The following is a 17,175-nucleotide window of genomic DNA, read 5'->3' on the forward strand; positions in this document are numbered from 1 at the left end:
ACACTCTCACAGCTATAGGGCAGCATGCACTGCAAGTCCTTTTCATTCCTCTTTTCTCTTCTATCTTCTTCCATTCCCACTTTACATTACAAGCTAGACCATGCTACCTTCCATGCCATCATGTTCTTGCAATCAGCCTAGATTACAATTATACTTTGTCCTCAAAAAATGGATCCAGGACATGATTGCACTGCACTTATAGTAGATAGATAGACAGGTTTGGTGTGGAAGCGGATTAGGAGCACTCGGAGTGCTCCACCCCCTATATTCAAAAATAATTTAGTAATTCAAAAAAAATTAAAAATCCCAGAAAAGTTTTTGAATCAAATATGACTAGGTATTGTACTTGTATAAAAAGTTTGGCCAAGGAATGATTCCCGTTGACTTCAGAAAAGAAAAAACAAATTTATGATGACAATATAGCTTGAATAGTACTTGTATCTAGCCTTTTTTGGTAAATCTTTGACCCCAGATACAATAAAAGTCATCCCCTGTTTAATCTTTTCATATTTTGAGGGAAGTTTAATCTTTTTATATGAGTGCAATACTTGGTCATGTTTGATTCCATAAAAAGTTCCAGGATTTTTTGACTTTTTTGAATTATGAAATTGTTTTTTAATATAGGGGGGTGTAGCACCCGAGAGCTCCTATGCATTTTCGTGTTTGGTGTGGGCTATATAGGCTGCTAGAGCTAGATTATACAGTATAAATAGCAGTTTATGTCAAGTGTCTCTGTGTCCACCTCTCATTTCAGTGTTGCATGAATGCACTTAGCCTTCTTGTTTGGTCAACACGCATCATATATACATGATTGATTGCTCAGTGGACGAGCTAGCGCTATTTTCCTCCTCTGTGCAGATCAGCTGTGGCCTCCATACATGCATGTACTAGTGGTAGTAATTTGAAAGGGCTGTGTGCTTGATTTCAGTTCATAAGAGATCGAGCTAGCTATCGGGCGGCAAGGTAGATGCTAGCCATGGACCAGCACCAGGAGGAGTCTTGTGTTCCCCCAGGGTTCAGGTTCCACCCCACAGAGGAGGAGCTGGTGGGGTACTATCTGGCCAGGAAGGTGGCCGCCCAGAATATTGATCTCGGAATCATCCAGGAGGTCGATCTCTACCGGACCGAGCCATGGGACCTCCAAGGTACTACAAATTCGTCTGAATTTTGGTATAGTTCATTTCCTAGTTTGCACATGGTATTCAGTTGATGCAAGTTGGGTGTTAACAATGGTGGATGGTGCAGAGAAGTGTGGCGGCGGCAGGGGAGGACGGGGAACGCGTCAAGTGACCGCGGACGAGCAGTCATCGTCGGAGTGGTACTTCTTCAGCTTCAAGGACCGCAAGTATCCAAGCGGCATGCGCACCAACCGCGCCACGGCGGCCGGATTCTGGAAGGCCACCGGCAGGGACAAGCCGGTGACGTCATCGAGGAGCCGCAGCGTCATTGGCATGAGGAAGACGCTCGTCTTTTACAGGGGCCGCGCCCCCAATGGTAGGAAAACCGACTGGATAATTCACGAGTACCGTCTCCAAACCAGCGAGCACGGCCCCACCCAGGTGAGTAATTCATCAACAAACCTTCTTCTTGATTAGTTGCTCTTTTCTTTAGAGAATTTGATTGACATTGATGATGATGGTGATGACGTAGGAGGAAGGTTGGGTGGTGTGCAGGGCGTTCCAGAAGCCAACCCCGAACCAGAGGCAATCCTACACGTTCCCAGCATATGCCACTGCTCTGGGCCTCGGGGGCTACTACGATGCGCGGCCCTGCCTACACGGCCAAGGCGGTAACCTCCATTACCTGCATAGCGCTGCTTCCACTGCCGGAGCTGGCGGCCTTTGCTTCCCCGGCCAGAGTGCCCAGTACTCCTCCGAGGACACGCTGGAGTGCAAGAAGGGCATCTTCAACAACATCCCACAGCTCATCCAGAGCCCGCCGCCAGCGACCGCCTTTGCTGGTTGTAGTGAAGCCGGATACGACGTAGTCCAGCCCAAACTAGCAGCGACAGGCATCGACTGGAACTTCCTGGACATCTTGTTTTCAACGTCGCTGCTCCCCGACTCCTCCGCAGCCAGTGCTGCCTCAAACCTTCAGCTTCCCCTACACCAATCATCGCTAATTTATGAGTGACATAATTCGCAGAATGGTTAACACATGTAACTTTAAACCCCTTAAACGTACAGAGCATCGCTTTGATCTCTAGCTGCTGAGTAGTTCCTCCCGGATTCAGGTAGCATGTCAATCAACACCTTCCATGTAGATTTGCTTCTTACCCCTTGATTTGTTGGTCATGTAAATATGATGGAGGTGAGAGTAACATTCATGAATATTTTTTTATATCTATGAATATTTTTAAAATTCAAAACACGAAAGAAAATTGAAACAAATAAAAAACCAAAAGAAAAGTGAACTTAAAAAACTCAACTAAAAGCACAAAAATAGAATGAAGGGAACAGATTAGTGGCTAGCGAAATTAGCTGAAACTTATCGATACATAGTGAAAGAGCTTGCGATTTAAATCAAGCACTAATGGGATGCAATGAATCAAGTTAGTGACCACCGCTCCATATGCATACGAACTTAAACCGTATGACCTTATCACAGCACCCTGGCCCAGGTTAAAACCACCAATCAAATGACGGATATAGCCCCACTGAAGCATTCACTGACACCCCAAGACTCTTTTATCCGAGAGATTGATTTTCGAGAATAGGTGTAGAAACATTTCCATGAGCAAGTCTGCTGCCTTGTGGACCAAGCACAATTGGGTGTGCTTCTGATAATGATAGTAATCATACTCGAGATTCTACAATGCACTGCATTGCTCAACAACATTTCCATGCAAATACCAGCGAAGCCCGACTTCAAGAACACGCACCATGTGCTTCATGTCATACACACACTACACATGACATCCTTAAACAAATTGAATATCACAACACAAACTCTAAATGGTGACATGAGAATTCATAACACGTCTCTTATACAAGAGCAAGTAGCTAAGTACAAACAAATGGCTTGAAGGCCGGCCATAACATGGCAGTGGATAACGCATGAATAAAAGAGATGCCAGCCCCGCCATTCCTATTAAAAGACACAACCCGAAACGAGCTAGTTGACCGAGTGACCTAGTAACTAGGAATCACCCACGTGACTAGAATCGACGTAATCGCCCACACAAAACTCATTAGAATTGGAATTGGAATTCCCAATGAACACTTTCATACTTGCAAGACCACTTTCATATTATAATTGGAATTCTCAATGACCACTTTCATACTTGCAAGACCTGTACATAATTAAAAAGAAAGTAGAATGGCATGAACATGGTCACAAAGTAGCATGTCGCAAAAATAAAGCATCACGAAAGGAGAGTTGCGTTTTGGCACATGGGACCATATGCTCCTGGATATTAAAATGTGTTTTAAACATATTTTAAAATATCACAAAATTCTGACAAAATGATTCTCACGTACATCTCGACATTCTATGTGCATACAAACTCGTTTCCTGGAAAACCGACAAAATTTTTGTCACATGCAAAGAAGACAAAATTTAGTGTTAAGAAGGCTTTTCATGAGACATTTTTTTGTCTTTTTAACACAAGGCGTATAAAATGCCGGTTTTTCACAAAACTTGGCGTGCACACATAAAATGTTGAGATGTGCGCGTCAAATTTGTGTTCGAAAATATTTGATATTTTGAAATATAGTTTTCGATGGTAGGAGCATATGCTCCCATGTGCCAAAGTGAATTTCCAATCACGAAAGTATGTCAAGACATGGGTTGAGACAACCCATATACATGGAACAAGTCAAATGCAAATACAGACTTAGGAAATGAAGTACCAATGTTCACAATACAGACACACATTATGTCACATCAAGACTTGGGTTAAATCAACCCAAGCCACCAATTAAATTCTAGCACTTTTGTCAGAATTGGTCTAGAAAGCCCAAATTCCTATGGATTATAAGTTAGAGTTGGCCAACCACAACTAACAAAGTCCAATAGACACCAACGCTCTCATCGTTACTGATGGCAGAGACCCACCAAAGCCAGTGATGACCACAGAGGAACGTGCCACCAATCCATCAGTTGGAATCAAACCCCTACAATCAAAACTCACTTATTACTTAAGAGAGTTCAGCATTAAAATCCCTTAATAAGGGGCTCGTCAACACATTTGGACATGATCCTATCCATATCATTGTACGTTGTTCCATGTGGCTGTACGTTGCCATCAGATGGCTCGCTTGGTTCTAGCAGGGGGGGTGTCTCGCTTGGTTCTGGCAGGGGGGAAGGGGTCTTCACGGTGGAGATCAGCTCCTCAGATAGCATCAATTGTTTCACCTCTCTCACAAGATGGCATGTGATGAGCAGTCATGCGTGCTAGAATACACCATGTTAACGAGCTCATGGCAGTTTGATTCCACTACAATCGGTTGCACGCTCCACTACAGGGCTAGCTGAATTCCTTGCATGCAGGCGCTAAGCACTGCCTTGAGTATCAAGCCATAGTGCCGAAGGGATCGGAGTAATAGTACGCCTACGTAAGGGATCTTACATGACCTATGTAATGGATTAAGTGGTATCTTTTGATTGGATGAAATGAAGGAAAGGGGCCCACCCAGTTGAATTACGGGGGATTTATTGGTTAGGGATGGAAAGTCATGTAGCTATTCGTAGCCCGTTTGTAGGTCTAGCAACTAGGAGAAATAATGATCTTCTCATTGTATTCTCAAAGGGGCATTTTGGGTGGCGCCCATGCCAGCATTACCAAATCGGGGCTAGCCAATTTTTTGCAGCCCCCGGCTCGCCAATGACTTGGCCCAAACGTGAGCCATTGAGTGAGTCAACGACCACAAAAATGGCTAGGGCTGCTATTGGCTGCGATCCAAACAACCCCTAAGAATCAAACCCGCCCAAGCATCCTACTTTCTGGTGGTGCGAAAAAAAGTCACAGGAGAAGAGAAGAATGTTCCTGTCCGTTCGTCCATAATTTCCGTTAAATAGGTAGATGACATGTCCATTCAGTAGGTAGGTACATAAGGCAGTACTGTGATGCTATCAAATAGTGTATGTGCTACGTACGTAAGCTTGCTCCATGTCGATGGGCATTGAGCAGAGAGTGGACAGACTTGAATATATACGCTCGTTACAATTTATTCTGTTGTTTTTCCGAATCGGGTCGAGCCCCGGCCCTATGCATACTGTGCTAAGCTAGTCAGGTGGCGGAGGAGGAGAGGTCCCCATGCGGCGGTGGCGCAGAAAATTCCCCAGGCGGCTGCCGGCGACAAGCAATGTTAGAACTAATCTTGTCATATGTATCTGCATTTGTATTCTTGTTTTGCATGTAGCTAGGTATAGTCATATAGTCAGCTGTACACCGCCAAGATGTTTGTGTGATACATACGTAGACGATAAGTCGTCGGCTGAAGAGCGTGCATGGTGAGATGCTACTGTCGTGCAAGGCAGTGGAGATGCGAAATGCCGAGTGCCGTGTGAAGCGGGCGGACCAGACCTGAAGCTGATGACAAACAAATAGTTACTAGCTTCATGCATGCATAGATATGGAGTTAGTTTTAGATATGGCCTAATGGTGTGGCTGTTGGAGTGATTCCAGGAATAGGACAAGGCTGGTTAGTGCATGCATAGGTTATTGGGGTTAGTTACTTCGTGCATGTAGTTGGGGTAATGGTCAAGTAGTGGCCTGAGTTTTGCATGGCAGGTGTGCCAACCTCCTTTTTATATGTATTGCTTTGAGTAAAGATAACAAGGCCGTGAGGGCCGTGCAAAAGATGTAGTCTCTCGAGTGAACCAAGGAGCTGACCTCTTGGCAAAGCTATTGTGTCTTCTCCTTGGTGTACGTGTGCGTGTGTGTGTGTTGAGTCTTCTCACTATGTGTGTGTTCTTGAGAGAGAGAGAGAGAGAGAGAGAGAGAGAGAGAGAGAGAGAGAGAGAGAGAGAGAGAGAGAGAGAGAGAGAGAGAGAGTTGAGAGGAGAGGAGCCGCGCTGCGAGGAGGTGGCACCAACAAGCGACCCAGGCAACATGACCGCAGAACCAGTCTGACAGTGCACAAGAAATTTCCGTTCTTTCTATAAATTTTACTTCACACCAACTCGATACTAGCTTCCAGTCTTGGGCTGTACCGCTGTAACAATGTGAAATTTTACTAACTAATGCCTACTTGATCGTATGGTTTATGATCAATTTTCTTTTGCCCACCCAGCTTATTTCTTGTAGCTCCGCCATTGCCCATGCATACAGCTTCTAGCTTTTGAATTACCAAATATATATACTACCTGGTCAAGATGGATCATCGATCAGGTCAATAATAAGAAGGGGAAGAGCCTTTCTGTCTACTTTTTTTAGCACTAACAGACAACGACAAGATATTTATCACATTTGCAACATCAGCATGCATGAACGAATTTTATAATTGTATGATGCATACTGTCTGGTGCGTACGTAGGTACCATATATTGATATATAGGATTCTTTTGACCAAACTGAACTGAAATGAGAGAAAGTTTGCGACGTTGTGTGAATCAAATTATATCTCTGTCATCTATCTGAATGGAGATCTTCCAGAAGCTTACTTTGAATTGGTTACAGATATTATATACTAGTACGTTCTGCCAGTCAGTTTGCAGGAACGGAAAGGCAGAACACACAATACTCAATGCAATATATATACTCCTACTAGATTACGAGACCCAAAGTAGAGTCGGATAGATTCGCACAAAGCCGACTCCTGACTAGAAAGTTAGAGACAACCATCAGCATTAGGTAATTGGCCGGTTTCGTTTGGTCTGAGCACCGACCATGTATCTATTAACTTTTGAAGCAGCTTATTTGCTTCCAGAAAGGAAAAGAGAAGCGGACGACGAGAGAAAGAATAACACAATTTGTACGCATCTTCAGTTCTACTAGTCATCAGTCCAAGTCATGCAAATTAAAGGAGAGGACAGAAAGCAACATGCGGTGATAGGTAAATAGGCTAGCTACTCTACGCGCATTTTGATTGTCGTAGAAACCTAAGAGGGACCCGGTCTAGGAAACAAGCGAAACGACGGTAACACAAGTTGCCGGTCGAGAATGAAATCACATGTGATACAAATGGAGGTCCTGCTTTCGAGCTAGGTTCGTAGGCGGCATCAACATTTACCCCCACTACATTCCTGGTGTTTTGGAAAGGATACATTCATGTAGGAAAGAAGAAGAAGAAGAAGAAGAAGAAGAAGAAGAAGAAAAGGCAAGATCCGTCCATGGACGAAGATGCTAATTACTGAAGGAAGAGTGACTGGCATTGACGAGTGCAAGTGTAAGCGTGCACATATATCATTGCTAATTCAGAGACAAACAAAAAAATATCATTGCTAATTAGCTTGATCTTCCTCGAGCGAGTGAGAGAAGCATGTGTTGTCATGGCGTCATCCCTTCTTCAACTCGTACAACTATCTTAATTAACCTCCTTGGTAGCGATGGGTGCATGCACTGTACTACTATAAATAAACAAGCGAGGACTCAATTATTAATCAACGTGCAACTATGTCACGCCGATTGATGGATAGATGGAGCACAGCCTTGTACCCCGAATACTATACCAGACGCGCTAATTCACATCATCTTTAACTACAATGAAAGTGATATGGCACAAAAATAAAAATTATATTGTTGGGCACTGATCAAAAAGGTTACTAAACAATAAAAGTAACTGAGTACAACAGGATGGAGGGAGTGAGTAGAGGGTAGGGTGTTTTGGTGACAGAGCTCCATTGAGGCTGAATTTTTTTTAAAAAAAATCAAACTTTTTAGTTAAAAAACTGGAAAAATATACACGTATGTAAGGATGTAATGTATAGTGTTCTTCAGAATTTACGGAAACGTAAAAGTTTGATTTTTTTTCTTCAAAATTCGGCCTCTATGGAACTCGTCCTCCATTCAAAAAATTCGGCGCGTAGAATCCTATATCTTTAGTAATCTATTTTCCCAAAAGAAAACACTAAGAGTAGAAATGTGATCTTCGCTTAAATCCCCTTGCACCCTCCCGACTGTTTCTCATCCTATATCATACTCACGCGTACAGGACAGGACAACAATCAACTCACGCATCCGTCCACTAGCGGAAAATGATAGCTAGCTAGGGACATGAAAAGAAAAGGAGACCACGCACTGTTATAAAGCGATCGATCTTCGGTGACCACCAGCACGCGTTTCATGTTGAAATTCTCGCTCGTTCCGAATTCGTGTATACTCCTAGATCAGAATATTGGGTGGGGTGTCTTCTTGTCACTTACGTTCCTATTTCCCATTTTTCCAGCGAATTAATCTGTAGATGGCCCGTCGATTCAGTACGTGAATGCTGCATTAATTTTTGGCGTGATGCTGCACGCATGCAGGCAGGTTGGTGAAGTGGCACAAATATTACTGGTAGTTTTAGGGAAAGTGGGACCGATATTTATTTATTTTGACGGAAAGTGGCACAAATATTTTATTCTGCACACGGGCAGTAGTCTGGTCACGATCTTGCATGCAAAAGGTAACCAACCCAATGAAAATGCTACCATGTCACATGATTTGTCTGAGTTAAACTCGTCGTCATGCAAATCTTCTAGAAGAATTGAGCTTGGTATATACTATCATAAAGATCTTCGTGAAGCATTCAGAAGTGTCTGTTTTATGAATGGAAAGCTGAACGTGCATTGTTCATCTTCCAAGTGGACCCTCAAAGGGATTGTATATGTCCAGACCAAGGTGTTTGGACCGTTTTAGCCATTTAACTGGGTCCAAATGTCTGCAGACCAACCCGCTGCCCGCATGTCTAATTTTCGGTAAACTGGCCCCAGACTCGGAGGGACATTGGCGGTAGTTCGGACATCTACATTTATATTTTGTCATGACAATAGTATAGTACTACCGAGTTACTAACTGGGGCGGAGCAAGAAATCAAACAAGAGAAGAGGGTGGAGACATGGATGACAAAAACAATACTCCCTCCATTCTAAAATATAGTGCGCCCGCGCTTGCCGAGGTCCAATTTTGACCATAAATTTAACCAACGAGACCAACTGCGGCGGGAGAAAAAATTATATAATTGAAAACTTCTTTCGATACGAATTCACTGGTATAATTTTTACTCCCGCCACAATTGGTCTTGGTAGTTAAATTTACGGTCAAAGTTGAAGCACGTGGATAGAGGAAGCACTACATTGTGGAATGGAGGGAGTACTAGCTAGCTAGGGATGACTTGGTCCTTGAGAGCAAAATTTGTAAGGTATAGATTAGCTTAGCCATTTACACTTTGTGTAGCTTGGATTGGATTAAAAGTTGTCTCTTTCATCCTTAATTCACACTTCTCCAGTGAATTAAAAATTTAAATGACACCTCCATTCGGTAGTATATACACGGATCTGTATGTACGGCAGTACTACAATGCTACCAAACTGATCAATGAGAGTAATCAGACACTCGTACCACTACAATATACCGTACTGGCAAGAGGCGCGGAACGTGCATTTCTTCAACGCACACGTTGTGCGTTGTGAAGCAGCATGCATCATGCATGCATGCATGCACGCAAATGCTGGTCTCACGTCGTCTGGTGCAGTGGTACGGACATTTTATTATGCAGAGGGGCAGTAGTCTTGTCATTTACGTAATCGTTGGAGGATCGCTACAAAATCGCACCAACCACTCATTCGCAGGAGTAGTATACATAGTACTAGACTAAAATATTGGTTTTCCATAGAAAAAAATAATATCATTAAAAATCATGTTCAAATATCTCTCCGGTACCACAAGTTGGGGGGCCGCACTGAATGCCTCTGACCCGCGCTCCCGCGACGCCGCACCTCCCACCCACCATAGCCGCCGCCCCCACAGATCCACCACCGCAGCATGCCTCCACGTCGCCGAGAGACGCGGTCGCCGGCCGCACCCACACCCCCTCCCCCCCGCCCCAGCCACTCTCCCCCGCCAGCGACGAGAGATTCCCCGAGCTTCTACGGCTAATCTCTCCGGCACCACAAGCAGTGCTAATGGCGACTCGAGCGGTGGGGTGGAGGGAACGCGCAATCAGGATTCGGGATGCCATCTTCGAGTGGATCCGGCGCGTACAGGAGTGGAAGGCGGCGGACCAGGCGGTGGCGTTGGCAACCGAGCCGGCGACGAGATCTGCAGCTATGAGGTTCGCAAAGATCTGTCGGAAGACGGCGGACTTGGAGCAAAGGAAGCTAGCGCGATGCATCTTCGAGGAGGCCACGCTGGAGGAGAGAGCAAGGATGCCTCCATTTCCGCACTCGCCGCCGGCGGATTTCGTGATTTGGGCACGGGCAGAGGCGAAATCAAGCGACATGCGGCGGACGCTCAGGTGGGAGTGCATCCTGGGCGTGCTACCACCGAGCGATTGAGGGCTACGGCGAGGGGCGGGGGCCGTACCAACCCCCCGCCGTGCCGCGGCGCCCTCGAGCCGCCATGGTTTGGTGACCGCGGTGAGATCCCTGTTGGTGCTCGTTCGAGGTCACGAGGGGGGGTTTGTACCCCGGGGAGCCAGACGACTATTGTGATTCATCAAATTGAGAGACAGGCGACTGCTGGACGGAGCTTGTGCTCAGGAAATCAGGATATCTCGTCGGCGGCGACTCTAGGGCCACCGGAGTTGGGGGGATTTCCCCTGCGATTCAAACTAGCCCGGCCATGCGGAGCGGCGTGGGCCCTATTGCCACGTCGCTCCCTCCAATCAAGTGCAGACAGATAAAAACGCCTTTGGAGTTTACACATTCGGCTCAGGGAGACGCTGATGAGGCTATAACTAGGGTTTTTGGACAGCTTTGGTCCATTCCCTCCCCCCGCCGCCAACCCCATCCTCGCCCCCCAAGTCGAGCTGCATCCACCCTGGGATGGCTCAGGAAGGATTTGGTTCGATCGGGTTGTTTTTCCCCGTCTAATTTGTTCCCGATCAAGGTTCTCCGGCCCTTTGATCCTCCACCGATACATCTCAAGATCGTCAGAGAAGAAATCGGGGACGGCTCTAAATCTTTTTCTCAGATGGTGGCCATGGCGGACAAAGGCATGCCAAGCAGATCACAGAAGCAACGTGCTCCACCCCCGCAGAAAAACCAGCCCGTCGTCAAGGGGCCGGTGGGGCGCGTCCCAATTCTGCTGCCCCTCCCCCCAAAGGTGCTGCCCCTCCCCAACAAGTTCTGGTTGTGCCTCCGCCACCGGCTCCACCTGCCCCGCTCGTCCAGATCCTCGACGAGCGGTACAAAGATATGGTATGTTTCAATTGTGGCGGCCCTGGTCATTACGTGGGTAATTGTATTCAGAAAAAGATCTGCTTCATCTGCGGGCTGGAAGGCCATAATGTGAACAATTGTGTTGCCTGGGCTCAGCCCCATCCGGTGGCTACTTTCTTTGGAAACTCAGCCCTGGGATTGGGGTTCTACCACATCGATGCGCTAGTGGGACGTTAGGCTAACTGGCTCAACTTCAGGAATTGTGGAGAGGTCTGGGTGATGAAAGGTGAGATCAACAAAGCAGACCTGATCAAGAACCTGTCAGGCATCTTCTGCATGAACAAGAACTGGTCCTGGCAAGTCAGAGAGTTAGCAGATAAGAAGTTTCTAGTCAGGTTTCCCCCCTGGAAAGATGTAGATGAGCTAATTGAGTTTCCAGCCTTTGAGCTGCCCATTGATGAAGTGTCAGTGTCTGTGGAGAAATGGACTGGGGCGATCGACCCCTTCAACGAACTGACTGAAGCTTGGGTGATTGTAGAAGGCCTGTCGTCCAAATGGTGCACATGGAAAGTATTGTCGCAGATTGCTTCATGCTTTGGGATCCTTGTGGACGTGGACTGGAATGGGTTGATGAAAAGTTTCTACGATAAAGTGAGGATCAAGATCGCCTGCAGAAACCCAGCAAAAATTTCGTTTGAGAGAATCATGGAAATGAGGAAGAAGTTATACATCCTATCTTTCACTGTACAAGGATTCGAGCAAATTGGCGCTGATGATCCCAATGATGATAATGGACCGACTGACATAACTGTGGATGAGGATAACAAGGAGTTTGAAGAGGAGGAAACTGACAAGGATATCCTTGACGATGGAGAAGAACCTATCGATGAGCTAGACCTGGCCAAAAGGACTAGCAAAGAGAAAACTCCAGCCGGGAAACAGCAGAACAATGAGGATAGCGCTTCCTTCCATCATGCTGTCTTGGCTGAAGCCTGCATTTCTCCTGTGAAAGTGAACAAAGTGATAAATGAAATACCACAAACCCAGATCGAATGCTCTGTGATACCGTTTTCTGATGCCATCAAAGTCTTAAGTGTTCCTAGCATCAAAGGGTGTGACAGACCTGCTATCCAGGAATGTTGCGTAACTCCTCCGATGTCCAGCCAGAAAAAGTACTGCTCAGAGATGTTGAAAGAGGTCGATGAGGTTGAGTCTGACACTGCTAGCGAGGATGCTGAGTCTGAAGAGGAGATGGACACCTTAGACACTTCTGTGGTCGACGGCTTGAAACTTATGGCTCTGGTGGAAAAACTGCCTCTTCCTGATGAGCAACCTGTTGACAAGAACAAGTGGGGCCCGGTGATTTCTACGAGGCCAAGTACCAGAGCTCACAACAGACAAAACATCATGGAAAAAGCAGCTGCCTACAAAATGAAAAAGAACCTGGAGGTCCCCAACACTTTCAAAAGTAAGTCTTTCACTTCTGAATCTACTTCGAGTTTAGGAGCTTATGCTTCTGCTGTGAACATTAAAATTGGAGATACTGATAGTGAAAAAGATCAAATCATTGATGACTTAATTAGAAATGAAACTGAAAGATGTTTAATTTTTGCTTCTCAAAATCCTGAGATATCTTTGCCTGACAACTTAGACACTGATAACTATGAGGGAAATGGGGTTTGTACTCCTGTCAGTAACATTCCAGACAAAAACACATTAGGGGGCACTGCTAGTGTTGCTTTTGACTCTGAGAATGCAGTAAGAGGTGGACTTTTTAATCTGACACACCCCTTTAAAATTCCATGATTGGTATATTTTGGAATATTAGAGGTCTAGGGCAAAAAGGTAAATTACAGTGCCTGTCCGATTTGGTTAGTAAATATAAGCCTGATTTTTTAGGCTATCAGGAGATTAAAAGAGAGACTTTGTCAGATTCCTTCCTTAACACTTTAGCTGGTTCCACTGCTTATGAGTGGCATATACTCCCTGCAGTGGGCTCGGCTGGTGGTATCCTTGTGGGTACAAAATCCAATTTCTTCAAAGTCTTAGATGTAAGTATGAAAAAATATTGTATTAATGTCACCTTGAAAAATAAGAGTGATGGTTTTTGCTGGCATCTAGTGGCTGTGTACGGGACAGCATATGCTGTGGATAAAGTAGACTTTATTGCAGAACTTCATGAGAGCATGGAGGGCTTATGCTATCCAGTTTTATTTGGGGGGGGGGACTTTAATCTAATTAGGGAGGCCAAGGAAAAATCCTCAGGCAATATTAATAACTCTAAATGGGGGCTGATGGAGTATAAACTGTCAAATAGGGTTTTTACTTGGAGTAATAACCAAGATAACCCAATTTTTGCTACCATTGACAGAGTTTTCTCTGCTACCAACTGGGATAGCCACTTCCCTCTTACCTCTGTGTGTGCCCTTCCGAGGGTTGGGAGTGATCATGCTCCCATCCTATTAGACTCTGGGGTGGGTACACACAGCCCAGCTAAACCTTTTAAATTTGAGAAATGGTGGATTGAGCAGCCTGATTTTCAAGCTTTAGTTGAAAAGATATGGGCTACACCTTCTCCTTTTACCTCTGCCATTGAGACTTGGCAGTTTAAAACTAAGCTTTTTAGGAAGCAAGTTAAAGGTTGGAGCATTAATATTGAAGCTTCCATGAAGAAGAAGAAAAAGGAACTTCTCCAGGAGTTTGATATTCTAGATGTTTTTTCTGAACAAAACAAAATAAATAGTGAGGATATCCTCAGAATGAAACATATCAAAGAAGAGATTCATGAGATTTGGAGGAAAGAGGAAACTGCCATGTGGCAGAGATCTAGGGATAGAAAAATCAAAGAGGGAGATAGGAACACAGCTTACTTCCATGCTGTGGCTAATCAAAGAAGGAGGAAGAATCAGTTGTCCATTTTGGAGGGCCCCGATGGACCTGTATACTCTACTAAAGATATGCTGGAAGTGGCAACTAATTTCTATAAAAACCTTTTTGGGTTTGAACCTAAACCTAACATTCACCTGGATGATCATTTTTGGTCTGAAGAGGAACTAGTGACTAGAGCTGAGAATGAGATTTTAGAAAGGCCTTTCTCAGAAGAAGAAATTAAAGAAGCCATTATGGGCTCATATGCCAATGGAGCCCCTGGGCCTGATGGTTTATCCTTTATGTTTTACCAACATTTTTGGGATATAATTAAAAAAGACTTTATGGCTCTTGTGAGGGACTTTGAGAGGGGATCTCTGGATATCCAGAGGTTAAATTACTCTATAGTCACTCTCATTCCTAAAGAACCAGATGCTAATAATATGAAAAATATTCGGCCTATTTGTTTAAGCAACTGCTCTGTGAAGATATTCAGTAAAGCCATGACCAATAGGGTCTCCCCTATTGGACATAGGCTGCTGGCCCCCTGCCAGTCTGCTTTTGTGAGAGGTAGATTTATTCTGGAAAGCGTGGTGACTGCCCATGATGGCTATCCATGAAGTTCATAAATCTAAAGAGCCTGGGATTGTTCTCAAACTAGACTATGAAAAAGCTTACGATCGTGTCAACTGGGATTTCCTAGTGGAGATGTTAACTTCCAGAGGCTTTGGCTCTAAGTGAATTAGGTGGAACTTGTCTATCCTTAAACAAAGCTCTTTCTGTGTTAAAATTAATGATGTCCTAGGTCCTTATTTTGTAGGGGGGAAAGGGCTAAAACAAGGAGACCCTAGTTCCCCTATGCTATTCAATTTAGTGGCGGATGTATTTTCCCGAATGCTGATGAAGGCGGTCAACAACAACTTAATATCTGGGATTGTTCCCCATATTATCTCTCGTGGTCTTATCTGCTTGCAATATGCAGACGACATGATACTATTTCTTAATACTAAGACTGAATATGTAAAGAACTTGAAGTGGCTGCTTGCCTATTTTGAAAACCTTTCTGGGTTGAAAATCAACTATGATAAATGTGAGGTAGTGCCAATTAATATGGATAATGAAGAGGCTAAATTGTTGTCCCAAATCTTCTGCTGTAAAATGGGAGAGTTCCCTCTCAAATATTTAGGGGTCCCTCTTCACTATCTTAAACTAAGAAGGGAGGATATACAATATATTATAGATAAAATCATTAAGAGGATTTGTGGATGGAAGGGGAGGTTACTCAGTTATGAGGCCAAACTTGTACTGCTTAAAGCATGTATCACTAGCATTCCAATGTATTTGATGTCTGTGATAAAGTTTCCTAAATGGGCTATAAATGCTATTACATCTCAGATGGCTCATTTTTTCTGGGGTAATCAGGGGGATGAGCACAAATATCATCTTGCCAGATGGGGGATGATGGCTCAGAAAAAAGAGTTTGGAGGCCTGGGGATTCCCACTTTAAGAGAGTTCAACATGGCCTTACTAGCCTCTTGGGCAAAAAGATACTTCATGAACCATGATAATGATTGGGGGAGGTTAATTGACTATAAATATGGAACTAACAAACCCAATTTGCTTTGGGCCAAACAGGGGGTGGGGTCCCCCTTTTGGAAAGGGGTTACTTGGGCTTTTGAAGGTATTAGACCTTTTTTCAGATGGAACTTGGGAAAAGGGGACAAAATCAGTTTCTGGGATGATATTTGGGCTGGGGACTTTTCCCTGAAGACTCAATTTTGGGAGGTTTATGAGATTTGCCAACAAAAAAAGTGTGTAGTAGCTGATGTGTGGGATGGTACTAATTTGAAACTCACTTTTAGTAGATGTGTGGATTCTGCCTTTATGAATAAATGGCATGACCTGATTCAGGTTATCTCTGCTAAGAATATAACTGAGGAGGATGATCAGCCTGTCTGGCTTTTGGAGCCATCTGGAACATACTCGGTTAAATCCTTCTATAGTATGATAAACTGGGGAGGGGTTTATACCCCAATCTGGAAAAACTTGTGGAAAATTGTTGTTCCCAATAGATACTTAGTTTTTCTGTGGTTAGCTTATAATAACAAGATTCTTACCAGAGACAATTGAAGAAAAAGAAGGGAAGTTGACAACACTTGTTGTTTGTTCTGTAGTGAGAATGAAACTGTCCAACATTTATTTTTTGATTGCGTAGTAGCTAAACAAATCTGGCTTGATGTAGCTGATACTTTTAGTTTCAATATTCCAAAAAATATGGCTGAACTGTCTTCCTTCTGGAAACTGAACAACAAAACATCTGTGATTAATATTGCTTGTGTTGCCTCCATTTGGGGGATTTGGACTATGCGTAACGACATATGTTTTCAGGGAGTACCATGGACAAGTACCCGAGCGGTGTTAGGACGGACCAGCTCAGCTCTACATCAATGGAAAATCCTGTGCAAAGGCAACCAATCGGTGCTGCTCCAACGCTGCCTCCTACTCCTGGACCGACGAAGAGGAGAGCTTCTCAGGATCGCCTGGACTGGAGGCTGAGAGCGTGCTCAAAAAGGCCTCGGGGCGCGGGTCTGCTGAAGGCTCATTCGGGATGAAGCTGGGATCATCCTTCCCCTGTATTGCGCTGCTGAACTGCTAGAATGTGGGGGTATTTGAGCTGCCCTGCGTGGCGCGTTAAGTTTCTATTGGCATAGTTTGTTGTGTGGAGTTTTACACTAATTCTGTCTGGCTTGCTACTTCTGGCGATCCCGAGCACTGTTAACAGTCTGGGCCGTGCTTTTGCCCCGTTTTTAATAAAAATGAGGTGGGGGGAACCCCTTTTGGTCGAAAAAAATAATGTTCAAATAAGAATCCAACGCTATAATATTTGGTGGCATGCATTAATATTTTGTTAACTAAATATATGATAAAAATTTGACATAAAATATGAAGGGGGCCAATAAAACAGGACGAATGTAGTACACTGCAAAAGAAAAACGCAACCAAGCGTGCAAACAAAAAGAAGAGGAGACAATGCCAAAAGGCAGACGATCAAGCACAAAAAGA

The 17,175-nt window shown here is 44.5% G+C and overlaps 1 protein-coding gene across 1 annotated transcript in view; it reads left to right on the top strand.

The window, feature by feature from the left end:
• LOC119357292 (NAC domain-containing protein 105-like) overlaps positions 1 to 2,330 on the top strand; it is a 3,242-nt gene extending 912 nt beyond the window's left edge. The window contains exons 2-4 of the mRNA XM_037624286.1: positions 929 to 1,145; positions 1,246 to 1,559; positions 1,651 to 2,330. Coding sequence (XP_037480183.1) covers positions 968 to 1,145; positions 1,246 to 1,559; positions 1,651 to 2,133 — 975 coding nt within the window. The 5' untranslated portion in view covers positions 929 to 967 and the 3' untranslated portion in view covers positions 2,134 to 2,330. The remainder of the gene's footprint in view (positions 1 to 928; positions 1,146 to 1,245; positions 1,560 to 1,650) is intronic.
• Positions 2,331 to 17,175: the final 14,845 nt, after the last annotated feature.

The sequence above is a fragment of the Triticum dicoccoides genome, chromosome 2A (genome assembly GCF_002162155.2).
Source record: "Triticum dicoccoides isolate Atlit2015 ecotype Zavitan chromosome 2A, WEW_v2.0, whole genome shotgun sequence".
NCBI lineage: Eukaryota > Viridiplantae > Streptophyta > Magnoliopsida > Poales > Poaceae > Triticum > Triticum dicoccoides.